This window comes from Lissotriton helveticus, chromosome 7 (genome assembly GCF_964261635.1).
Source record: "Lissotriton helveticus chromosome 7, aLisHel1.1, whole genome shotgun sequence".
NCBI classification, from domain to species: Eukaryota; Metazoa; Chordata; class Amphibia; order Caudata; family Salamandridae; genus Lissotriton; species Lissotriton helveticus.
In genome coordinates this window covers 984,526,681-984,553,646 of record NC_136068.1, presented here as the reverse complement: position 1 = coordinate 984,553,646, position 26,966 = coordinate 984,526,681, and the positions used below count along the sequence as shown (strand labels likewise).

At 49.5% G+C, this 26,966-nt stretch overlaps 1 protein-coding gene across 1 annotated transcript in view; it reads right to left on the bottom strand.

Annotated features, from left to right (window-relative positions):
- The window catches only part of GPX3 (glutathione peroxidase 3), a 114,511-nt gene extending 87,991 nt beyond the window's left edge, over positions 1-26,520 (bottom strand). Inside the window, exon 1 of the mRNA XM_078653614.1 lies at positions 26,322-26,520. Within this exon, the coding sequence (XP_078509740.1) occupies positions 26,322-26,408 (87 nt within the window). The 5' untranslated portion in view covers positions 26,409-26,520. The remainder of the gene's footprint in view (positions 1-26,321) is intronic.
- Between the last annotated feature and the right edge of the window lie 446 nt (positions 26,521-26,966).

The window sequence follows — 26,966 nt, the reverse complement described above, 5'->3', positions numbered from 1 at the left end:
TTCAAGTGACACGAGGTGACCAGATTCTAAAGCAAAATGGAGGTAGGCTTGATAGTTATGTTGAAAAAGATCTGCTTTCTGTAAGTATAAGGCATGTGTGTTTTTGGACGTGAGACTGCTAACTTTCTGACAAGTGCCAGCGATGGGTTTCAATTGGAACTAAACATGCATCTCTCCTCCAGCCATAGACAATGCCCACGCACCTATGGACATGTTCAAGTTCTATCAGAGAAGAAAGCAATGTTTAGCAATAGGGAAAAGGACCTGGCGGTGAATGGGGGTTATGTTGCCTTCCTGATCGGCCCCAGCCCACTTCATCCTCTTCAGCTCATAATGTAGATGGACCCATCACCTTCAGTCTCCAGGAGAGAAGAAAGATCACTTGCATGAACTAATGTTGGGGTCCTAGTGGTCCCCAACCCATGGCACCTTTCCATGCAACTCTGACAAAGTTGTATTATGAAACTAATCAGAGATAGGCTTAGAGAGTGGAACACGCTGACCCAGGTTAAAAAAACAGTTGTAAGCTACATTACACCTACGCATTGAGAAGATCAAGTACTGTGTACCTATTTCACCACACACGTAGGCCAAGGTCAGGGAAATTAATGATTGTACACATTTCCTTTAATGTGCCTAGCGTGTTCTGTAACCCACCTGGTGCAGATTCTGAATTGCAGACACTCTGTTTGCTTAGGGCTATAAAATGTGTCCATTTTGAAAAAATTGAGCTTTATTTCATTACATAGACAACATGTTTCATGTAAACTTCTATCTTCCTTCAACTGCAAAGCAAAAGCAGGGGACTTTACTCTTTAATTCACTTTGCTACCATTGCTGCACCGGTGTCATTCTGTTTGCAGTTTGGAATCGCAGAAAAAAAGACTTAGTGTTTATACCATCCTCTAGGCAATACATAAGAATACAGATATATTTTTATAAGTAACACCTCTGCGTGCAAAAATTGGCTTTGTGAATTAGCTGCTAGGATAGCTTTGGACTACCTGACTACTCATGAGGGTAGGTTTGACATTTTGAGCCCTGGGGTAGGCCTGGGCGTGAAATTCTGCTTCGCTCACGGAGTTTGCAGAGTTGTTCCCACTCCACCCTCCAAGTAGAGCACAGAGTTTTGAAAAACGCTGTGTAGCAGCGTGGAGCTTTTCCTCTCCCGTGGCTCACCAATGTTAAGTTGGTGAGTGCAAGTAAGGAAAATCTTACTCCAGACCACCTCCCGGTGATAATTCCTCAGCACGAACGGTCGCAGATGGTCGCTACCGCTCATGTTGAGAAACCTTCCGCTCGCATTGAGGCAGCTGCTGCTCGAGTAGAACATCTACTCGAGCGGCAAACAGAAGCAGCACATGGTGCTGTTTGTGCTGATGTTACAGCGTGGGACAAACACCCGGTGCTAAAAATCAGCTCGAGCAGTGCAAGGTGTCGCACTCTGTCACTTGCAGAACTCTGCATACTTCGCCCAGGCCTATAAAGGAGGCAGGTGGAAATGTATTGGTTTATAGTGCAACACAGATTAGAAGCAAAGAGCAGGTGAGCACTATAAGTAATAAGATACCGCACTACTGCTCGCTTCCCCAGTAGTGGCGCTCCTTCAGGCCGCCTATCAACAGTCTCAAACCTTACTCTAAAGAATAAAGATGTATATGATGTCTAGGTTTTATATTGAAAGGGTTCCCTTCTAATACAAAATATTCTGCTTATATATCCTTTTAAACATTTCCCACATTGCATGTGTGCTATAGAGTTCAACACAAATGCAATGTGTCAAAAGTTAGGAGATAAATGAACAATTCTACTCGCTAGTGCCTGCCTCAAGGAGCTGTTATTTTTTGTGTGCAAAGTCAGGTCAAACATTTTTAGTAGATCAATCAATCAATCAATCATTGGATTTGTAAAGTGCACTACTTACCCGTGGAGGTCTCAAGGCGGGGAGGGGAGGAGGTGCTGCTACTGCTCGAAGAGCCAGGTCTTGAGGAGCTTCCTGAAAGTGAGCAGATCCTGGGTCTGCCGCAGGTGGGTGGGGAGGGTGTTCCAGGCCTTGGCGGCGAGGAAGGAGAAGGATCTGCCGCAAGAGGTTGTTCGTTGGATTCGCGGGACGGCAGCGAGGGCGAGGCTGGCGGAGCGGAGCTGGCGGGTGGGGGTGTAGAAGTTGAGTCTGTTGTTCAGGTAGGCTGGTCCGGTGTTGTGGAGTGCCTTGTGTGCGTGGGTGAGGAGCTTGAAGGTGATCCTCTTGTTGACGGGGAGCCAGTGCAGGTCTCTTAGGTGTGGGGTGATGCGGCTGTGTCGAGGGATATTGAGGATCAGGCGAGCCGAGGCGTTCTGGATGCGTTGCAGTCGCTGTAGGTGTTTGGTCGGGATTCCTGCGTAGAGTGCGTTGCCGTAGTCCAGCCAGCTGCAGATGAGGGCTTGGGTCACAGTTTTTCTGGTTTCAGTCGGGATCTACTTGTAAATCTGGCAAAGCATGCGGAGGGTGTTGTAGCAGGAGGAGGAGACGGCGCTAACCTGCTTGGACATGGAGAGGGAGGAGTCAAGGATGACTCCCAGGTTGCGTGCGTGGTACATGGGCGTCGGTGCTGTTGCAAGTTTGGTCGGCCACCAGGAGTCGTCCCAGGCAGAAGGGGTGGGGCCGAAGATGAGGACTTCCATCTTGTCCGAGTTCAGCTCCAGGCGGCTGATCCTCATCCATTCAGCGACGGCCTTCATTCCCTCGTGGAGGTTGGTTTCGGCAGTGTGCGGGTCGTTGGTGAGGGAGAGGATGAGCTGGGTGTCGTCAGCGTAGGAGATGATGTTTAGGTCGTGTTGGCGGGCCACTTGTGCGAGGGGGGCCATGTAGACGTTGAACAGGGTCGGGCTGAGGGATGAGCCCTGGGGTACGCCGCAGATGAGGTTAGTTGCTTCGGGTCAGTAGGGTGGGAGGCGGACTCTCTGGGTTCTGCCAGTGAGGAAGGACCTGGCCCAGTCCAGGGCTTTCTCCTGGATTCCGGCTTCTTGGAGGCATGTTCTTAGTGTACGGCAGCAGACCATGTCGATGGCGGCTGACAGGTCCAGGAGGATGAGGGTTGAGGTATCGCCGTTGTCTAGTTGGCGCCAGATGTTGTCTGTGGCGGTGATGAGGGCTGTTTCGGTGCTATGGTTCCTTCTGAATCCGGACTGTGAAGGGTCTAGGATGTTGTTGTCCTCGAGGTGGCGGGTCAGCTGTATGTTGGCGATTTTCTCAATGACCTTCGCCGGGAAGGGGAGCCGGTAGTTCTTGAGGTCCTTGGGGTCCGCCTAGGGCTTCTTGAGGAGGGCGTTGATTTCGGCGTGCTTCCAGTTTTCCGGGAATGTCGCTGTGTCGAAGGAGATGTTAATGACCTTCTGTAGTTGGGGAGCGATGGTGGTGTCTGCTTTGTTGAACACGTGGTGCGGCCAGGGGTCTGATGGTGATCCTGAGTGGATGGAGTTCATGGCCTTGCGTGTTTCGTCGTCATTGACGTGGGCCCAGGAGGTCAACTGGTTGGTGCAGGTGGCGTTTGGGGTGGGGTCTGTCGTGGTCGGGGCGGACGGGTGTCGAAGCTGTCATAGATGTCAGCGATCTTGCGATGGAAGAAGGTGGCCAGTGAGTCGCACAGTCCTTGCGATGGCGGGATCTCGTTAGTGTTGGCATTGGGGTTGGAGAGTTCCTTTACTATGCTGAAGAGCTCTTTGCAGTGGTGTACGTTGTTACCCAGGCTGGCTTTGAAGGACGATCTCTTGGCTGTTCTGATGAGGTGGTGATGTCTGCATGGCGTTCTTGTGGGCAGCTTGGCTGTCTGGTGTGCGGTCGTGGAGCAATTTCTTCTCCAGCTTCCGGCATGCGTGTTTGGAGGTCTGGATAACTTCGGAGAACCAGGCGGCTTTCTTGCTGTTGAGGTTGAGAGTGTTGGTGCAGTCGTCGATCCACTGTCTGAGGTGGCGTTTGGGTCGGTGGGGTCGGTGGGTGGGTTCTGGGAGAGGGTGGAGGTCAGCTGGTCTTCTGTGACTTTGCTACAGCAGCGGCGAGGCAGCTGTTGGGTGCGGTGGTGCGTGGTTGGTTTCTTGAATGCGAAGTGGATGCAGTGGTGATCAGTCCAGTGGAGTTTGGTGGTGTTGTTGAAGGCGACGTGGGTGCTTGTGGAGAAGATGGGGTCCAGTGTGTGGCCGGCGGCGTGCGTGGGTTCGGTGAAGAGTTGTCGGAAGCCGAGGTTGTCTATCAGGGTGGTGGAGTTGGCATCGTTGTTCTCGAGGTGGAAGTTCATGTCCCTGAGGAGGATGTAGTCTGTGGAAGCGAGTGCGTGTTGCTGGTGAGGTCGGCGATGGAGTTGCTGAACAGGGCCGTGGTCCGGGAGGTCTGTAGACAAGTGTTCCTCTGAGGGTGGTGTTGGGATCGGTGTGGATCTGGAAGTGGAGGTGTTCGGCGGAGCTGAGGGAGTCGTCTGCGCAGGTATGGACCTGGAGGGTGGACTTGTGGACGATGGCTATTCCTCCTCCGAATCCGTTGGTGCGGTCTCTGCGAGAGATCTTGTAGCCCTCAGAGATGGCTATGGCGATGTCCGGTGCCGAGGAGTCGTTCCACCAGATCTCGGTGAGGAAGGCCACGTCTGGGGTGGATGTGTCGAGCAAGTCCCAGAGCTCGATGGCATGTTTGCGTGTGGAGCAGGTGTTGAGGAGAATGCATCGAAGGTGGTTGGGTTCGGTCCTTGGGGTTTTGGTGGTTCTGTTGCATGTGAAGTTGCAACTGTGGCAGGAGAAGGGTCCATGGGTGTGTTTTGGGGCGGCTTGGAAGCAGCAGCGGTCTTGGCCGGTGTTGAGGGCGTTGAGGGTGTTGGCATCGTATCGGAGTCTGGTGTTGTGGCGTGTGCGAGGTCCAGGGATTCTGGTACTGGGCGTGGTCCAGGCGCAGACGGGCTTGCCTTTGGCGCGCCTGCTGCGCGCATCCGGGAGGGGGGGCCACCATTTATGGTGGGGAGGGAGGAAGGTGTAGCTGGGAGGCGGGAGCGGGGCGGCGAGGGGGCATGGCCTCAGGAGGGGGTGGCGGGTAGAGGCAGGGGATACAGAAGGGAAGACGGGGTGGGGGGGTGTAGAGCTGGCGAAAGAGCGGGAAAGAACACTAGCACAAAACTGAAAACTGCGAAAATAACAGAACAGCACAATCAGGAAGTAAACTTAGAGGAGGAAGAATGGCAGCAGCAGCGCTCACTGCGGGCGCGAACTCGTGCTGGGAGGCGGCGCCGGGCTTCAGCAGATGGAGCTGAGTGGCGGTCAGGGAGCAGGTCAGAAGTAGACAGCGCTTGCAGCAACAAGCATTGGCATAGCCAATAGGTCTCGCCTTTGGGACCTTATAAGTATTTAGTTATGCAGCACAATATCCTTACTTCAACAACATTAACTGTTGCATGGCTAAACACATATAAGGTCCCAAAGGCGAGACCTATTGTTATGGGAAAATGGTGGTAGTGATCCACTCTTAAGAAAACGTCTGACTCGCTCATTCTTAGTAAATATCAGTCCATTTCCCACTAGCCTTCCCTGGTTAAAATCCTTACTGCATATTTATTTTCAGTAAGGATTTATGGTTGACGTAATTTCTTCTGATAATGGCATTTGTTTGGTAATCTGTTAATGTTGATTAATAACGTTGCAGCATTAATGATTTGTCACAATTGACATATGTAATAGAATTGATTATTTAAAGTACCTAATTATAATAATTTGTATTACAGCTGTTTGACAACTCAGGTATTATTACCATAACAAAACGAAACAGTTGTAAAATATGTTTGTTTTAATAATTTTGTTTTAGTAATTTGCATTACAGCTGTTTGACAAATGAGTTATTAACAATACAATTGCCCTATTAATTGAAATGAAATTGTAATTATATTTTCTGAGCAGCGTAACATGTATGATTTAATGTCCGATGTAGTTTTTCATGTCTACGAGTCACATGGCACTGTATATATGTTTCTAAAAAGGTGCCGTCAGTGTCTAAACAACGCCATTTCTATCGGCTGAAACGCGTCATGGCAGACTGAGTTGTTTACTTAAGAATAAATGTAGTGAGGAACAAACTGGAGTCTGTGCTTGGTCTTCTGGGCTTAATTTAAATATGTATTTATTCATCCCTAGGCCTTTAGATCAGACCAGCGGATTAAACAAGAATCTAGTATAAGTGAATTGGAGAATCCTAAAAGCCCTGTCCATTTGTTTTCAATCCTGTACTCGGGAGTTACAATAAAAGTATAGGGTGCAATGAAATGATTACACAGTTTAATGAACAGATCCCCAATTAAGTGACAAAGTTATCAGAAATTCAACTTACGAATTACATTAACAGGAAACAGAAAGGGACATTAATTGTCTTTAATTCTTAAGCATTCCAATCCTGTCTACCTGGAAACCCGTGCGAGTCGAGCTTTTCCCAGCATACTACCGGGAATATTAAGAGGCATTTTCTGAAATTGCCATTTGCCTGGGTACAATACCAATAGTACAAAACTGCCTTCAGGAAATGTGGTCTGATGACGTGCAAAAGCACATTTTTATGATTTTATTGTTTTTCTATTTTTAATAACAACCAAAATCCCAGTGGAGACATTTCTTCTCCCCTTGGAGAAACTTCTGATTCCTGTCTGGACCGGGAAGAGAATTTACTGCAGCCAAAGGCCGAGCACATTTCAGCCCATTTCAAGTTTGGTCGGGGAACAGTTTATGAACGCCCACAAACTCACATGTCTGAATGTACTGGAAAACTCTCAAGGAAAACCAGCCATTGGTCCTCCCACTACCCACTCCTGGCATGGGGTTTGCTGATACTCGATTGGGCTCAGATGTGCCATACGATTAAGCAGTAGTGGATGCATATCTGCATACCATGTATACATCCATGGCTAGCAGAACAGGCGTAATAGCACAATTGTCACCTTTAAACATATGTTTACAGAAAAAATGTCTATGTATCGAGAACTGCTTCTCGCAGTGAAACTGGAATCAGTTAGACAAGTTGCATAACAAATGTCGAGTGTGTGACTTGGACCATCAAGGTTCTCCAGCAGCCTCCTCTTCAAACCTCAGATTAGTGTTCCTCTATTGAGACCCTATTGAATAAACCATAGACGGATACCCAGAGATTGCGGGACATAGAAGCAGATAGTTTATCTGCACCAATAAAAGTACTTGTAGGATTTGGAATCATGGGCATTACTAGTATACATGGGAGGCAGCGCTAGGGGCAGATTTGCAGGCGCTACTTGTGGGAATGCCATGTGACATATTTCTTTGGATTCCATATCCCCAGTGTGGTATTCTGCTTGGCATAGACGGGGGGAAATGGCACCCGGTTACATTTATTTTCTATTTCTCCATTGAGAACCCCCTTCTCCTAAATCTCCCCTAAGTTTGAAAGTCGGCTGTTACCCTTCCTGTTCTAGAAAGGGAGTTACTCCAGCCGTTTTATGGAGAACATCTCCAACCATTTTAGGATTAGAGTTTGTGAGTGCCCACAAATGTAAACATTTCTGGGTGTTCATAATCTTAAAAAGCTAACCACGAATTTGTGTATCCACTTCCCACGCACTGATGGTGAATTACTGCATGAGCATTTTTTCACATTTGTGGCTCAGAAATACAGTGTGGTAAAGCCATTTTCGCCTGCCTGGATTCCTTTTAATTTCCTAGCAGGCGTAATTTAATGTATTACCAACTGTAAACATATAGTTAAGGCCGAAAGTGAATTTTCCCAACAATCTGCAATATTCCGCGAGTTTGGGTTGTGGTACGTATAGCAAATTAAGCAGGCAAGCACAGCCATACAAATTGAACAACCAGCCTAACAAGATGAGTTACAGAAATGACCTGTCCATGGAAAACTACAAACAGGAATAATTAAAGGGAAAGTCTCATTGAAGCCATAGATGGAGATGAGCTGTGAAGAGGAGCGAGTCAAAGAAGTCATGGCTATCCTTAAACAAGCATTTACAATGCAATGGTCTCGGCATCATTAAAGGTAGAGCTATTGGCATTGCTCATGACATTTTTTTTTCTTTAAATCATAAATAAATGGCATTGTCATTTACATTGTCAATACACACCACTCTGCACTCAACTGCACTCACCTGCACTGCACTCAACTGCACTCACCAGCACTGCACTGCACTCACCTGCACTGCACTCAACTGCACTCACCTGCACTGCACTCAACTGCACTCACCTGCACTGCACTGCACTCCCCTGCACTGCACTGCACTCACCTGCACTGCACTCACCTGCACTGCAATCACCTGCACTGCACTGCACTCACCTGCACTGCACTGCACTCACCTGCACTGCACTGCACTCACCTGCACTGCACTGCACTCACCTGCACTGCACTGCACTCACCTGCACTGCACTCACCTGCACTGCACTCACCTGCACTGCACTCACCTGCACTGCACTCACCTGCACTGCACTGCACTCACCTGCACTGCACTCACCTGCACTGCACTGCACTCACCTGCACTGCACTGCACTCAACTGCACTGCACTCACCTGCACTGGACTCACCTGCACTGCACTCACCTGCACTGCACTGCACTCACCTGCACTGCACTGCACTCACCTGCACTGCACTCACCTGCACTGCACTGCACTCACCTGCACTGCACTGCACTCAACTGCACTGCACTCACCTGCACTGGACTCACCTGCACTGCACTCACCTGCACTCACCTGCACTGCACTGCACTCACCTGCACTGCACTGCACTCACCTGCACTGCACTGCACTCACCTGCACTACACTGCACTCACCTGCATTGCACTCACCTGCACTGCACTCACCTGCACTGCACGCACTGCACTCGCCTGCACTGCACTCGCCTGCACTGCACTTGCCTGCACTGCACTGCACTCACCTGCACTGCACTCACCTGCACAGCACTCACCTGCACAGCACTCACCTGCACTGCACTGCACTCACCTGCACTGCACTCACCTGCACTGCACTGCACTCACCTGCACTGCACACACTGCACTCACCTGCACTGCACTCACCTGCACTGCACTCACCTGCACTGCACTGCACTCACCTGCACTGCAGTCACCTGCACTGCACTGCACTCACCTGTACTGCACTCACCTGCACTGCACTCACCTGCACTGCACTCACCTGCACTGCACTCACCTGCACTGCACTCACCTGCACTCCACTGCACTGCACTCACCTGCACTGCACTACACTCACCTGTACTGCACTCACCTGCACTGCACTCACCTGCACTGCACTCACCTGCACTGCACTGCACTCACCTGCACTGCACTGCACTCACCTGCACTGCACTCACCTGCACTGCACTCACCTGCACTGCACTGCACTCACCTGCACTGCACTCACCTGCACTGCACTCACCTGCACTGCACTGCACTCACCTGCACTGCACTCACCTGCACTGCACTCACCTGCACTGCACTGCACTCACCTGCACTGCACTGCACTCACCTGCACTGCACTCACCTGCACTGCACTGCACTCACCTGCACTGCACTCACCTGCACTGCACTGCACTCACCTGCACTGACCTGCACTGCACTCACCTGCACTGCACTGCACTCACCTGCACTGCACTGACCTGCACTGCACTCACCTGCACTGCACTCACCTGCACTGCACTCACCTGCACTGCACTCACCTGCACTGCACTCACCTGCACTGCACTCACCTGCACTGCACTGCACTCACCTGCACTGCACTCAACTGCACTGCACTGCACTCACCTGCACTGCACTCACCTGCACTGCACTGCACTCACCTGCACTGCACTCACCTGCACTGCACTGCACTCACCTGTACTGCACTCACCTGCACTGCACTGCACTCACCTGCACTGCACTCACCTGCACTGCACTGCACTCACCTGCACTGCACTGCACTCACCTGCACTGCACTCACCTGCACTGCACTGCACTCACCTGCACTGCACTCACCTGCACTGCACTCACCTGCACTGCACTGCACTCACCTGCACTGCACTCACCTGCACTGCACTCACCTGCACTGCACTCACCTGCACTGCACTCACCTGCACTGCACTGCACTCACCTGCACTGCACTCACCTGCACTGACCTGCACTGCACTCACCTGCACTGCACTGCACTCACCTGCACTGTACTCACCTGCACTGCACTCACCTGCACTGCACTCACCTGCACTGCACTCACCTGCACTGCACTCACCTGCACTGCACTGCACTCACCTGCACTGCACTGCACTCACCTGCACTGCACTCACCTGCACTGCACTCACCTGCACTGCACTCACCTGCACTGCACTGCACTGCACTCCACTGCACTGCACTGCACTCACCTGCACTGCACTCACCTGCACTGCACTCACCTGCACTGCACTCACCTGCACTGCACTGCACTCACCTGCACTGCACTCACCTGCACTGCACTGCACTCACCTGCACTGCACTGCACTCACCTGCACTGCACTGCACTCACCTGCACTGCACTCACCTGCACTGCACTGCACTCACCTGCACTGCACTGCACTGCACTCACCTGCACTGCACTCACCTGCACTGCACTGCACTCACCTGCACTGCACTGCACTCACCTGCACTGCACTCACCTGCACTGCACTCGCCTGCACTCACCTGCACTCCACTGCACTCACCTGCACTGCACTCACCTGCACTGCACTGCACTCACCTGCACTGCACTCACCTGCACTGCACTGCACTCACCTGCACTGCACTCACCTGCACTGCACTGCACTCACCTGCACTGCACTCACCTGCACTGCACTCACCTGCACTGCACTCACCTGCACTGCACTCACCTGCACTGCACTGCACTCACCTGCACTGCACTGCACTCACCTGCACTGCACTGCACTCACCTGCACTGCACTCGCCTGCACTCCACTGCACTCCACTCCACTCCACTCCACTGCACTGCACTCCACTGCACTGCACTCCACTCCACTCCACTCCACTGCACTGCACTCACCTGCACTGCACTGCACTCACCTGCACTGCACTCACCTGCCCTGCTCTGCACTCACCTGCCCTACTCTGCACTCACTACTCTGCACTCACTACTCACTACTCTGCACTCACTACTCTGCACTCACTACTCTGCACTCACTACTCTGCACTCTGCACTCACTACTCTGCACTCACTACTCTGCACTCACTACTCTGCACTCACTACTCTGCACTCACTACTCTGCACTCACTACTCACTACTCACCACTCACTACTCACTACTCTGCACTCACTACTCACTACTCTGCACTCACTACTCACTCCTCTGCACTCACTCCTCTGCACTCACTCCTCTGCACTCACTCCTCTGCACTCACTCCTCTGCACTCACTACTCTGCCCTCACTACTCTGCGCACTCACTACTCTGCGCACTCACTACTCTGCGCACTCACTACTCTGCGCACTCACTACTCTGCACTCACTACTCACTACTCTGCACTCACTACTCACTACTCTGCACTCACTACTCACTACTCTGCACTCACTACTCACTACTCACTACTCTGCACTCACTACTCACTACTCTGCACTCACTACTCACTACTCTGCACTCACTACTCACTACTCTGCACTCACTACTCACTACTCTGCACTCACTACTCTGCACTCACTACTCACTACTCTGCACTCACTACTCTGCGCACTCACTACTCTGCGCACTCACTACTCTGCGCACTCACTACTCTGCACTCACTACTCTGCACTCACTACTCTGCACTCACTACTCACTACTCTGCACTCACTACTCACTACTCTGCACTCACTACTCTGCACTCACTACTCTGCACTCACTACTGCGCACTCACTACTCTGCGCACTCACTACTCTGCGCACTCACTACTCTGCGCACTCACTACTCTGCGCACTCACTACTCTGCGCACTCACTACTCTGCGCACTCACTACTCTGCGCACTCACTACTCTGCACTCACTACTCTGCACTCACTACTCACTACTCTGCACTCACTACTCACTACTCTGCACTCACTACTCACTACTCTGCACTCACTACTCACTACTCTGCACTCACTACTCTGCACTCACTACTCACTACTCACTACTCTGCACTCACTACTCACTACTCACTACTCTGCACTCACTACTCTGCACTCACTACTCTGCACTCACTACTGCGCACTCACTACTCTGCGCACTCACTACTCTGCGCACTCACTACTCTGCGCACTCACTACTCTGCACTCACTACTCACTACTCTGCACTCACTACTCACTACTCACTACTCTGCACTCACTACTCACTACTCACTACTCTGCACTCACTACTCACTACTCTGCACTCACTACTCTGCACTCACTACTCACTACTCTGCACTCACTACTCTGCGCACTCACAACTCTGCGCACTCACTACTCTGCGCACTCACTACTCTGCGCACTCACTACTCTGCGCACTCACTACTCTGCACTCACTACTCTGCACTCACTCCTCTGCACTCACTACTCTGCACTCACTACTCTGCACTCACTACTCTGCGCACTCACTACTCTGCGCACTCACTACTCTGCACTCACTACTCACTACTCTGCACTCACTACTCACTACTCTGCACTCACTACTCACTACTCTGCACTCACTACTCACTACTCACTACTCTGCACTCACTACTCACTACTCTGCACTCACTACTCCCTACTCTGCACTCACTACTCACTACTCTGCACTCACTACTCACTACTCTGCACTCACTACTCTGCACTCACTACTCACTACTCTGCACTCACTACTCACTACTCTGCGCACTCACTACTCTGCGCACTCACTACTCTGCGCACTCACTACTCTGCGCACTCACTACTCTGTGCACTCACTACTCTGTGCACTCACTACTCTGCACTCACTACTCTGCACTCACTACTCTGCACTCACTACTCACTACTCTGCACTCACTACTCACTACTCTGCACTCACTACTCACTACTCTGCACTCACTACTCTGCACTCACTACTCTGCACTCACTACTCTGCACTCACTACTCTGCACTCACTACTGCGCACTCACTACTGCGCACTCACTACTCTGCACTCACTACTCTGCGCACTCACTACTCTGCGCACTCACTACTCTGCGCACTCACTACTCTGCACTCGCACTCACTACTCTGCACTCGCACTCACTACTCTGCACTCACTACTCACTACTCTGCACTCACTACTCACTACTCTGCACTCACTACTCACTACTCTGCACTCACTCCTCTGCACTCACTCCTCTGCACTCACTCCTCTGCACTCACTCCTCTGCACTCACTACTCTGCCCTCACTACTCTGCGCACTCACTACTCTGCGCACTCACTACTCTGCGCACTCACTACTCTGCGCACTCACTACTCTGCACTCACTACTCTGCGCACTCACTACTCTGCACTCACTACTCACTACTCTGCACTCACTACTCACTACTCTGCACTCACTACTCACTACTCTGCACTCACTACTCACTACTCACTACTCTGCACTCACTACTCACTACTCTGCACTCACTACTCACTACTCTGCACTCACTACTCACTACTCTGCACTCACTACTCACTACTCTGCACTCACTACTCTGCACTCACTACTCACTACTCTGCACTCACTACTCTGCGCACTCACTACTCTGCGCACTCACTACTCTGCGCACTCACTACTCTGCACTCACTACTCTGCACTCACTACTCTGCACTCACTACTCACTACTCTGCACTCACTACTCACTACTCTGCACTCACTACTCTGCACTCACTACTCTGCACTCACTACTGCGCACTCACTACTCTGCGCACTCACTACTCTGCGCACTCACTACTCTGCGCACTCACTACTCTGCGCACTCACTACTCTGCGCACTCACTACTCTGCGCACTCACTACTCTGCGCACTCACTACTCTGCACTCACTACTCTGCACTCACTACTCACTACTCTGCACTCACTACTCACTACTCTGCACTCACTACTCACTACTCTGCACTCACTACTCACTACTCTGCACTCACTACTCTGCACTCACTACTCACTACTCACTACTCTGCACTCACTACTCACTACTCACTACTCTGCACTCACTACTCTGCACTCACTACTCTGCACTCACTACTGCGCACTCACTACTCTGCGCACTCACTACTCTGCGCACTCACTACTCTGCGCACTCACTACTCTGCACTCACTACTCACTACTCTGCACTCACTACTCACTACTCACTACTCTGCACTCACTACTCACTACTCACTACTCTGCACTCACTACTCACTACTCTGCACTCACTACTCTGCACTCACTACTCTGCACTCACTACTCACTACTCTGCACTCACTACTCTGCGCACTCACAACTCTGCGCACTCACTACTCTGCGCACTCACTACTCTGCGCACTCACTACTCTGCGCACTCACTACTCTGCACTCACTACTCTGCACTCACTACTCTGCGCACTCACTACTCTGCGCACTCACTACTCTGCACTCACTACTCACTACTCTGCACTCACTACTCACTACTCTGCACTCACTACTCACTACTCTGCACTCACTACTCACTACTCTGCACTCACTACTCCCTACTCTGCACTCACTACTCACTACTCTGCACTCACTACTCACTACTCTGCACTCACTACTCTGCACTCACTACTCACTACTCTGCACTCACTACTCACTACTCTGCGCACTCACTACTCTGCGCACTCACTACTCTGCGCACTCACTACTCTGCGCACTCACTACTCTGTGCACTCACTACTCTGTGCACTCACTACTCTGCACTCACTACTCTGCACTCACTACTCTGCACTCACTACTCACTACTCTGCACTCACTACTCACTACTCTGCACTCACTACTCACTACTCTGCACTCACTACTCTGCACTCACTACTCTGCACTCACTACTCTGCACTCACTACTCTGCACTCACTACTCTGCGCACTCACTACTCTGCGCACTCACTACTCTGCACTCACTACTCACTACTCTGCACTCACTACTCACTACTCTGCACTCACTACTCACTACTCTGCACTCACTACTCACTACTCACTACTCTGCACTCACTACTCACTACTCTGCACTCACTACTCCCTACTCTGCACTCACTACTCACTACTCTGCACTCACTACTCACTACTCTGCACTCACTACTCACTACTCTGCACTCACTACTCACTACTCACTACTCTGCACTCACTACTCACTACTCACTACTCTGCACTCACTACTCACTACTCTGCACTCACTACTCTGCACTCACTACTCTGCACTCACTACTCTGCACTCACTACTCTGCGCACTCACTACTCTGCGCACTCACTACTCTGCACTCACTACTCACTACTCTGCACTCACTACTCACTACTCTGCACTCACTACTCACTACTCTGCACTCACTACTCACTACTCACTACTCTGCACTCACTACTCACTACTCTGCACTCACTACTCCCTACTCTGCACTCACTACTCACTACTCTGCACTCACTACTCACTACTCTGCACTCACTACTCTGCACTCACTACTCACTACTCTGCACTCACTACTCACTACTCTGCGCACTCACTACTCTGCGCACTCACTACTCTGCGCACTCACTACTCTGTGCACTCACTACTCTGTGCACTCACTACTCTGCACTCACTACTCTGCACTCACTACTCTGCACTCACTACTCACTACTCTGCACTCACTACTCACTACTCTGCACTCACTACTCACTACTCTGCACTCACTACTCTGCACTCACTACTCTGCACTCACTACTCTGCACTCACTACTCTGCACTCACTACTGCGCACTCACTACTGCGCACTCACTACTCTGCACTCACTACTCTGCGCACTCACTACTCTGCGCACTCACTACTCTGCGCACTCACTACTCTGCACTCGCACTCACTACTCTGCACTCGCACTCACTACTCTGCACTCACTACTCACTACTCTGCACTCACTACTCACTACTCTGCACTCACTACTCACTACTCTGCACTCACTACTCTGCACTCACTACTCTGCACTCACTACTGCGCACTCACTACTCTGCGCACTCACTACTCTGCGCACTCACTACTCTGCGCACTCACTACTCACTACTCTGCACTCACTACTCACTACTCTGCACTCACTACTCTGCACTCACTACTCACTACTCTGCACTCACTACTCTGTGCACGCACTACTCTGCGCACTCACTACTCTGCGCACTCACTACTCTGCGCACTCACTACTCTGCGCACTCACTACTCTGCGCACTCACTACTCTGTGCACTCACTACTCTGCGCACTCACTACTCTGCACTCACTACTCTGCACTCACTACTCTGCACTCACTACTCTGCACTCTGCACACTCACTCTGCACTGTGCACACCACTGATATCATGGAATCTTCCACCACACTTTCTAAAACTCTATAGTCCGAAGCATAATAGGCACAGAACCAAAAGAAGGGTAGACATTGCTTAAAATAATCTTATTGTATTTATGAGAAGCAAAAGCGAGACTGTGAAATGTGCTGAATATCAGTTTGTTACGAATCAACAGAGTGGAGTTAGAGAACCAAGAAATAGTAATTTAGAATCCGGGTTAGAAGGAGTAGTAATCACAAGCTGAGGATCAACGGGCGCGAAACAGCGTAGTGGGCGCGCAGGAGACGCAGCGTGAGCGTGCACATCAGCTGAAGATCGCCGGAGAAGACACCGAGCCTGCCTGCTGCCGTGACTGACCCGCTGCAGAGGGAAAGAGCCCGGTGAGTGGGGGTAGAGGGGGGCGGCAGAGAGGGAGTGGGCAGAGAGGGAGGGTGTGTGTGTGTGTGTGTGTGTGCGTGCGTGTGCGTGCGTGTGTCTGTCTGTGTAAGTCTGGTGTGTGCCTGCCTGCCTGCCTTTCTTTGTGTGTGCGCGTCCACAGACCCTGGTCGGCTCGTGCACCGCTCTGTCCTCCCTTGCGAGCTTACTCGGCGACAATAGTTCTCGTTGCCGAGACCTAAAAAGAAGCTTGTAGAACAGCGATTAGTATAAACAAGGCGGAAGTTGCGATTTAAATGCATTATCGTTTTCTAACATTTGAAGCAGAGGAGAGAGAGGGAGATGAGGTAGGGAGCAGGAGGTGAGCCCGCAAGAGGTGCACACGCGCGCATGAGCTTACTTTGAACGAAAGTGAAAGCGCAAAGATGTCGTGCCGGGAGAGCAGTCTGCTCTTTTTCAAAGCACCCACTTGTGCTTGTGACATGCCGCTGCGCACTCCCGCAAGCTGTATGCCGCCACAAGCACGAGCATGTGCTTGGAAAAAGAGCTGCACGACGGCTAAAGATCTCCTATGCAGTGCATGCGTACTGCATAGGCGAGCCCTAAAAACAATGGTGGCAGTGGTGGATCGCCCATCTTACACCCACAGAGCGCCACCTAGTACAAAGTAACACAAAGTAATTCACAACGCTATTTTATTACGTTTTAGGGTTACTTTCCAGCAAATAGAGTATCAACAATTTGTACCAGTTTGCTTCTCTTTTTGTGACTTTGCACCAGCACACGATGCTGCTAAATCTGGCCCAAGATGCTTTGTGAATCAGGTTTTTATGTGGACATTTGAAATATTACTGTATTCATAATATGTGGTTACAATCTAACATTTCTTTCTCTATTGACTGTTCAGTCATGGTTGGGTTGTACATTCTTCCCGATATACAAAAAGGGTTGTGCAAAACTGCTGGCTCATACAATATTTACTCCTTTAACAGTCTTATATTGGACTCCTGCCCCCCAAAAATAGTAGAGTGAATAGTTGAGTGTTTTTTATTGAAATACATATTTCATACTGTTACAGTACAATAGGGAACATAGCTATTAATCTAATATTAATTCCATAGGAGAGGTGGAGAGTGATAAATACAGAGCTAGAAAATCGATTGGACTGAAATGATTTGAAGGTCATTAGGAGTCGATCAATCAATTAGTTCCTCGCTTACCTCCATCATCAAGCTGTGTGCTAGAACGAAAAATATGAAACTTCAATATTCTGGGGATTAATAATTATTACTTTCTATGAATAAAGGTTCATCTTCAGGTAGGGTTATCGAGCTTACTGAGAATTTATTGGCAAAGTGAGAGAATATGCTTGTTTGTGTTTTAAATTCACACCAATACATTTTTCTCACACCTTGTGGGAGAAAAAGCCAATTCTAGCAAGACTGTGACATTACTTCTTGGTGTTTATTACTCTTACTCCGTATAACCGAATAGTTGGGGTCCTTGAAAGTTGGAACTTGGGGTAAGTAATATCTTTGCTACGGTCATTAGAGGCTTAGCTATGGAGGGCCCATCACAAAATAATTAAGGTAACATAGTGAAACTTATGCCCGCAGTTGCTGGGCCTTCTCCCAGGTATCTCAGTTAAAGCTCTTAGGAGAGACCTAGGTCCTTTTTCTATTAAATATGTGCTCATAGACAATTTCAAAGTGAATGCCAGTTCATAAGACAATTAACAATAAAACACATCTTTGCTTCAGCTCCTTCTTTTGCCTTTGGTAAAGCAGTGTTGGACTTTAACCCCTTCGATGCGGATGACAAGGCCAGCTCGTCATGGTGGTTACCTGCGCTACGCGGATGACGAGCTGGCTTTGTCACAAACCGCGCATTTTTGAAATTCCAGCGCACAGTGGGAAAACGCGGTAGCGGTTAAAGTTCAACGCTTTACCTACTGTTGAGCAGACTGGAGTGGGAATAGTAAATTACACTGTTGCAAAGCCCAGAGCTTTCCCGAAGGCAAGTTATTGTAAAGCCTTGTGTGGTAAAGGAATGCTTAGTTAAGACGCAGTCATTTTTTCGACCGTGTTGTGAATGAATGTGTGGTTCAGGCATGCATGGTTGTGCCTTACAACCTCAAGAAAGTGATGAGGGACATCAGAAGAGTTCTGCATGTGCATTTCTTGGAGTAGCAGGGTTGCTTAATGCCACGTTTGAGGGATGTGGTATCACTGTTCAAATTTATCAATCGAAGGTGTGATTAACTGCTGAGAAGGAATGTTGATATCTCATGAGGGATCTATAATGTCCCTCTTTTAGAAGCGGCAGAGAAGTGAATGACGTCAAACTGAAGGTGGCTGTGGATGAAGGGCGTATCTGGATAAACCTACAACTGCTTACTGATCATCTTTGTGTAAAGTCTTGTACACATTCACAATGGGCTTCTTGACAATCTATAACAGAAGTTTATTGTTTCCCAACTCAGTGGCATTCACTTTATTTAGTGACTGTGAATTCTGAAATATCAGAAGGCCCTGCAGCAAATGTTTTCAGTGCTTTGCAGGGTTTCTGAGAGGTCACTAGTGCAATAATACGGTGTATGGCTAGGATATGGTACACTTGCAGAAGTTTTTAAGAGTGCCATAGCATCATGTAGCATATAGAAGGACATTCACTAAATGAGGGCAGAAGAGGCACTGCCTCTGGTATTTCAGCTGTGTCACCAACTTGCACAATCTAGAACTACCTGCCATGTCTGCCCTGTTCCCATGATGCACTGGGCCAGGGACAGACTAATTTGCATGTAGCCAGGTTCTGAACTGGGATGGTGCAGTGAGCTAAAAAACGGTGACGGATCAAGCCCTGATCTTTTGACTGGGTAGGAGTGTTCTGCTTAATTCAGATACTCGGTCCATCACCACCCCCCTTTATGAATCGTTTTGGCCACCACAAGCGTGGAAGGGTATACTCAGATGTGAGTCCCTTGCTCACTGCACCATCAGGATTCAAGCAAGCCGGGCTGAAGACGGCTGTAATGCCAGAAACCGGTCCCCGGAAGCTTGTTTCCTTTCCAGTAAAGAATTGGCTTGGTAGTTTGGTCTGTCCTGTTCCCATGATGCACTGGGCCAGGGACAGACTAATTTGCATGTAGCCAGGTTCTGACTGGGATGGGGCAGTGAGCTAAAAAACGGTGATGGATCAAGCCCTGATCTTTTGACTGGGTATGAGTGTTCTGCTTAATTCAGATACTCTGTCCATCACCACCCCCCTTTATGAATCATTCACTAAATGAGGGCAGAAGAGGCACTGCCTCTGGTATTTCAGCTGTGTCACCAACTTGCACAATCTAGAACTACCTGCCATGTCGCCCACTGTGGGGTTGGCACATTGGGCAAATAAAAAACATTGAGCTTTGAGGTCCGGCGCGATGACAAAAAAAGAGCAGTTCCTTTGACTTCCACTAGCGGGTGCTCCTGGAGTGGTTTTCCTGATGGTGGATCCAGTGGTAGCGCCACCATCAGGAAAATCACACACCTCATATTCTATATGAAGGAGAAGATGCGAAAGGTGGGTGGGCGGGATAACTGCCGATTTCTAGCAAACATCTGATTGCCACCAGCCTCTAAATGAGGCGCAAGTCTCGACTTCTTTCTTCAGGGGCTCATAGTATCTTATTCCAGATCTCATGGTACCATCTCCAAACCCCTGCAAAGCCATACACAATTACCATCAAATGTAAAGATATCAAAAGTGTATGGCTTTGAGCAACTACGTTTATCTGTGACTCCCACATCAATAACGGAGACCCAGGCTTCTTCCAGAGACGTTTTAACTCATGGGAAAAGTGGGCTCCGGCCCAGGGCCCCAGCTATTCAAGTGGCCCCCCTACATAGCCAGTTCTGTACTGCAGAGTCTTGCCCCGATTACTTTGACTAATTTTTAAACAAATTATTTTAAATACAGTTTACCTTTAATTTATTTTTAATGTGTGAGAGTCTATAACAGGCATTTTGCGGACAAATGTCGTATTTAGGTTTCATCAAACATCCATAAATCTTTTTCTTTTTGATCAAAACCAGACCCGATGTATGAGAAATGGGAGGGGGGTCTCAAGAAATAATTTGCAGTAATATCAGTGAGCTGCTGCTGTGTTACAATATTGAAAACACACCTCACTGTCCCTGCATTTTAGAAATAAACCCATTTAGAATTGGGATGAGTGAGTCTGTGCCTTTTCAGTGACCAATAGAGCTGAAACAGGATCAAAAATCCAAAACTGTTCTGAACAGGGGCCCCCAAAATCCGTTTGGCCCTGGGCCCCCAAATTCCTTAAGATGTCCCTGGTTTCTAGACTCTTCTATATCGGTCTTCTAAGGAATGGACTTTAGGGGGGGGGGGGGGCTTCCGAAAAAGGACCAGGGAGAGGAAAAACCCCAGCTGTCTTTGGACCCACCTCGCTCCCTGCAAAGCTGCAACACGTACATCTACGTAGTTTGTTTTGCACGGTGTGCCTTATACAGGGGAGTAATGCTTAGGATTATGGGTACTGTGCGGTTATGCCCACCTGGCCTATTGAACACAAAAAAGACCAAAAAAATAATTCCCGCCCTGGAAGCGTGCCAGTATTGCATCACCAGAACCGCACGAATCACAAATCAAACAAGACCATTAAGGGACCTGTGTCCCAGATACAAAGCTGGCACTGTGAGGAGCAGCCCGCAGGCCGGGCACGGAGGAGCGCAATGGCGGACAGGCCTCCCGGAGTCCCGGGAGTGGGGGCACCACAGACACTAGGGCTGAAGAGATGCGTCAGCGGTAAACTGGCTGACAAATCAAGCGACGGCTACTGTTCTGTACCTCGGCGAGCCTGGTGACTGCCCACAGAAAGGACGAGAATGTGCCCTGTTGGCACCCCCTGGAGCCTGTCAGCTGCGCCTCCACTAATGTGGCTGGGGGCTTCTCCGCGCAGCACACAATGGGGCGCCCTACTGTTTGCTCGACGCGCGATACACAGCGTGCCTGGAGAGGTTCTTTGAAGAGAAAGATCCTGGCGCGAGGAGCCAGGAAACTAGAAAAGTAACTCTAAGGAAAGAAGGAGCAGTGAAAGGACGCCCGCGGTGCCTGTTCGAATGCTCGTGCATTTCACACATATCCTCTTCATTTCCATCTCTCCGAGTGCGATGAGTAGGGCCGGCCTGGGTCCGGGATAGAAAATAAAGCCCCGGGCACCAGATTCAAAGTCTTTGCAGAACCCATAAGCTGGAAGGAGTCCACAATCGAGTACCAAACTCAGATAATAACCCTAAACCCACCCTCAAGGAGAGTTCCTTGTCGTTCCCAGTCACAGAGGGGCATATTATCAAGAACAGGCGACACAATTATCGCCGCTTTATCGGCAGGAAACTGCCGCTAAAGCGGCGATAATGGGATTGATAATATGTCCTTGTGAATTCCCATAGCAGCTCAGGTTCTGGGTAACATGGGCTGCTATGGAAATTCACAAGGGTCTATTATCAAGCCCATTATCGCGCTTTAGTTGCAGTTTCCTGCCGATAAAGCGGCGATAATTTTATTACCTGTTCTTGATAATATGCCCCAGAGTCTTTTAGGGTTGGTGTAAAAGTAGGAAAACATGAGGACTATTTCCGATCTCTGCCGGGTGGTGGACAGGGGGAGGTTGCAGCTTTCATTCATGTGCTACACCAAAACTGTAATCCTTACTTTCAGGAATCATCGACAAACAGGAGAAAACATGCGTACTTCGTCTATTTTTTCACCCAAGATTATGTTGCCAGCCAAAACTATCAATCCAAAAATGTGTCCTTTGCAAACGTTTTTGCCATGTCTCCATTCAGACGTCTTTTATTCCTAAAAATGTTCTGTTGCTCGCATTTGGAGTAGTGCTGCTGAAGACATCACACATCTGGGAGTCTCACAAAACAATCTAGAAACCAGGCTTTACTTACAGTCTTGTGAATCAATAACTGTGACAGGATAGCGAAGGAATATACTGGACTTTCGGTTCGAAGACTGAGAATACGTTGAGGTGGATTGTCCTATCTATGGTGGACTCTCCCCCACCCCTGCTGCCCCAGTGGAAGAAGAGGCCCGTGTGGCGATCCTGCACACTCCCAATAATCCAGACCACAGCACATCTTAAACAAACCCTAGAGCGGGCAAATGACTAAACACAAAGGATTTCCTTGGTACAGAAGAGCAGCTGCCTTCTAGGCAGCAGTCACTTTGGAAGCATAATATTCGTGCACGTGTTGGTGTGTCTGACAGGTGAAACCTGCCTGCATTTATTTCAATATCTGCATCGCAGCTCAATGGCTATTTACATTTGGGAGAGTTCATCAGACTGGCAGTAACTGACAGTTTGAAGTCTGAAGAATGGGTTTCATACGGCATTCCTCTAGTAGTTGGAAAAGTTTGAATATTGTCTCATTTCTAAGAAATGCACTTATGTTTCATTCAGTGATAAGTAAGAAGCATATCCTTACCCACTCTCATGTCATGAGCAATCACCAACAACAAGAGTTTCAGAATGCCATTTTGTATGATGAGGCCTGCTTGGTTTGGAAAACATGTAGAAGAATCATTCACTAGACGGATATTTTAATAATGAACTGGGTGGCATGTGGTACACATAGGGAACATACATTTGACTACTTTAATTTAAGTGCCCACCCAACCGCCATATTCCCACTCACTTGTCCATATATCCACTCCCCCTTCAAAATATATAAATATACACACTAGACCTAAGTATTTCAATTCAGCAGATCTGCATTTCCACTCAGCTCATCCAGTGTTCCAGTCACCCCTCCACAAATCCAGGCATAGTTCAATATTTCTACTCATTCCATCCATATATCAGGCAAACCCTTCTATATCAATGCATCCCTCTGCTCTTCCACTCACAACTCAATATGTTAATTTACAGCTCCATGACTTCACTCACTGCACTGCACATTGCTTTCCATGTGTATGCTAACCACTCAATGTATTGACATTTATCTGTCCTATAACTCCGCTCTAGTCACTGACACTAGCACTCTAATGCCACTAACTTAATCCATCTCCTTTACTCTATCTCTACTTAATCCTGAGTTATCAACTGTGTCTCCATTCACCTCCTTCATATCTCCATGAATCGCATCAGCAATGTATTGACATTTATCTGTCCCATAACTCCGCTCTAGTCACTGACACCAGCACTCTAATGCCACTAACTTAATCCATCTCCTTTACTCTATCTCTACTTAATCCTTAGTTATCAATTGTGTCTCCATTCACCTCATTCATATCTCCATGAATCGCATCAGCATCTTGCCTAATCCTCACTGCATACGTTGACTCTCCTAGGTCCCAATTTACCCACAACCCATCCCTGGAGTGTTCCAGTTTAACAATAACAGCTGCATAATACCATTCACCTCATCTGAGTGTCTGTTTGTTTCATCTACATCTTCATTCATCAATTAGTGCATCCATTCAACTCATCCTCATAGTCACCTACTTGCCCGCATCTCCACTCACCTACCCAACATCTCAACATCCATATTTTCACCCTCTTTGTTCATAGATCCATTCACCTTATTCAAATCTCCACTTAGCCCAGTACTGACTCGGCCCCATATCTCCAGTCAGCCCTCCATTTTACCATCCTCTAATTGTGGAGATAGCACTCCAGCTGAGTACATGTCCGATAGCTTGATTGCACCCAGAAACACCAGGTGTGCTGGAACCAGGGCCGAGTTCCACCGGCCAAAAGCACGTGAAACTCAAGATCGTTAATTTCCCAGTAAGGGGAGTAACATGTGTAAATAGGCATGTTAAGTCTGACCTGCGTGATATTCTGTGTTACTGTGTCATTATCTCATAATGGTATAGCAATGGCGCGGCGATACAACACAGTGCCAGTAATTCTGGGTGTGGGGTCATCTCTCCAAAGCTATCGTGCCACTTGCGATCTTCCTTTCTATCTCCCTATACACACATGTATCATCCTTCCCTTCATTGCCTTTTACCCTATTGTCTCCCACCCTTGCACCCTCAACACCTCAGTATCTGTCCTTGCCTTTTCCATATCACCAATCATGCCAACCAGATCTCCGTTCACCTCAACCGTATATCTGTTTATCGAATGGCAACCTCCACCACAGACCCTTTTCGCAGCACAGATCACCCCACTGCCTATCCACTAGGCTGCCATGCTTTCACACAACTCCCCACATCTTGACTCACTTCCTATAGTAACACTCACCCCCCGATCAGTGCTTGCTCTCCGTCTCTCTGCTAGCCTCCTCCCTAACATTAACCCGGCTCTCAGTATCGCCTGTCGCCTCAGACTACCTCTTCCAGCCCACATCTCCTCTCAGCCCTCCTTAGTTCTGCATATTCTCCCGCATCCCATATGCGATAAGCTATCTTCACAAAACTAGTGAAGGTGCATCTTAAACTCACACATTCTGCATCTCCTGCCAGCCACATACTTCATCACATTTCAGCACATCCCCATCAGCGTCACCTAACACATCTCCACTTAACCCTCCCTATCTTCAGACCTCGCCTCACCCTGCTCCACTCATGCCTTCATGTGCTCACATTTCTTCCAGCCAACGGAGAAGCACTCACTTTTACACCTCTCTTCCTACCTCTACCACGCTTCATCACCAACACTCGCTCTTCAGTATTTCTCTCACTGCCCAGGATCACAGATCACCCATGCACTCATGTATTCTCCACTCACTGACCTCATCGGTATCAATACTTCCCTTCACTGTCTCCATCCAACTCACCCCTCACCTCTCAAGGGCACCACTCAATCTCCTTATCTCCAACCACAATTCCATACTTTCACTGAACACTATAAATAAAATACTATCGCATCTCCTCACATTTCAGCGTATCTGCACTCATCTTTGCCGCATCTCCACTCACATGCAGACCCCTACGGAAGCCCCAGAGTTCAACTTCCCTCTAAATAACTGCACGCCCCCCCTGCACTCACCCTGCTCACCATTCGCTATCGAGTCACCTCTTTGTATCAAATCTGACTTCTCTGTATCTCACCTGAATCCAGTTATCATCAGTTGTTCTCTGTATATACTCATTTCATCCTCATGAACGCTCACCTTCACTCATTTCATCCGAATTAGCTCTAGTCGCCCTAATCATAGTTCCATTGCCACCATTCACATTTCCACTTACCCCCTCCACACCCCCGCTCTCTCCTACCTTCCTCCTCTCGCTTTCCGCGCATCTCCCCATACCTCATCTCTCGACTTCCATGATTTGCTTTCCTCCTTCACACCTCCATATTTGCATGCACCCTCAATACAATATCTGGGCTCCCCTTTTCTCCATTCACGCTTTCCATAGCTGCACAGCTTCGCTCTCCCGCCATCCCCCCTCGCTCACTCCTCCTTAGCACCAGTTCAGCCCCCCCCCCCCCCCCGCTCCTTTGCATATCTGCCCTTACCCTCGCCGCCCCCTCGGCCGGGTCCTCACATATGAGGGAAGGTGTTGCTCACCTGTTGCTGGTCAGGCTGTGCCCGTGCGAGGGCAGACAGCAGCACGGGCAGGAGGCACAGCACCCTGGCTCTCCCTGCCGCCATCATGGTGATGTTCGGTGGGGGTGCTTCTCCCCTGCTGGCGGTGACGGTCCCTCCCTCCCTCTCGCTAACCTCGGGCTCTGCCTCTCCAGCTCCCGCCGCGGATGCCTCGTTCGCTCTGACACCTTCCAGTCCAGTGCCAGGGAAATAACAGGGGAGGCGCAGCCAATCAGAGACGGGCAGGAGTTTGAGGAATGATGTCAACTTAACCCACCAGCTCCTGGTCTAAAACAGTCCTAGTTGTGTAAGTTCTCGCGCTAGGGTCAAGGTTCAAGGACAGGCGTGACAGAGTGTGCCGAAGAGGACACGCCGCGTCACTTATTGACCTGTGTGGAGCCCTGAGTGCTGTGCCCGAGTCACTCACTGTACTGTAGTGATAGCAGTGGTGGCCGGCAGTCCGGGCTATGTCAGTACTCCAATCACAGAATGTGTCACTGGTGCGGGGAGGCGGGACAGAGGGTGGGGAGATTATAGGGGGGACTGGGGGTCTGCACTGGAGCAGCTGGGTGTGTTTGTCCCACCGCCAAACCCAAAAGGGTCCTGTGATTTAGGGGGCATTTGTTC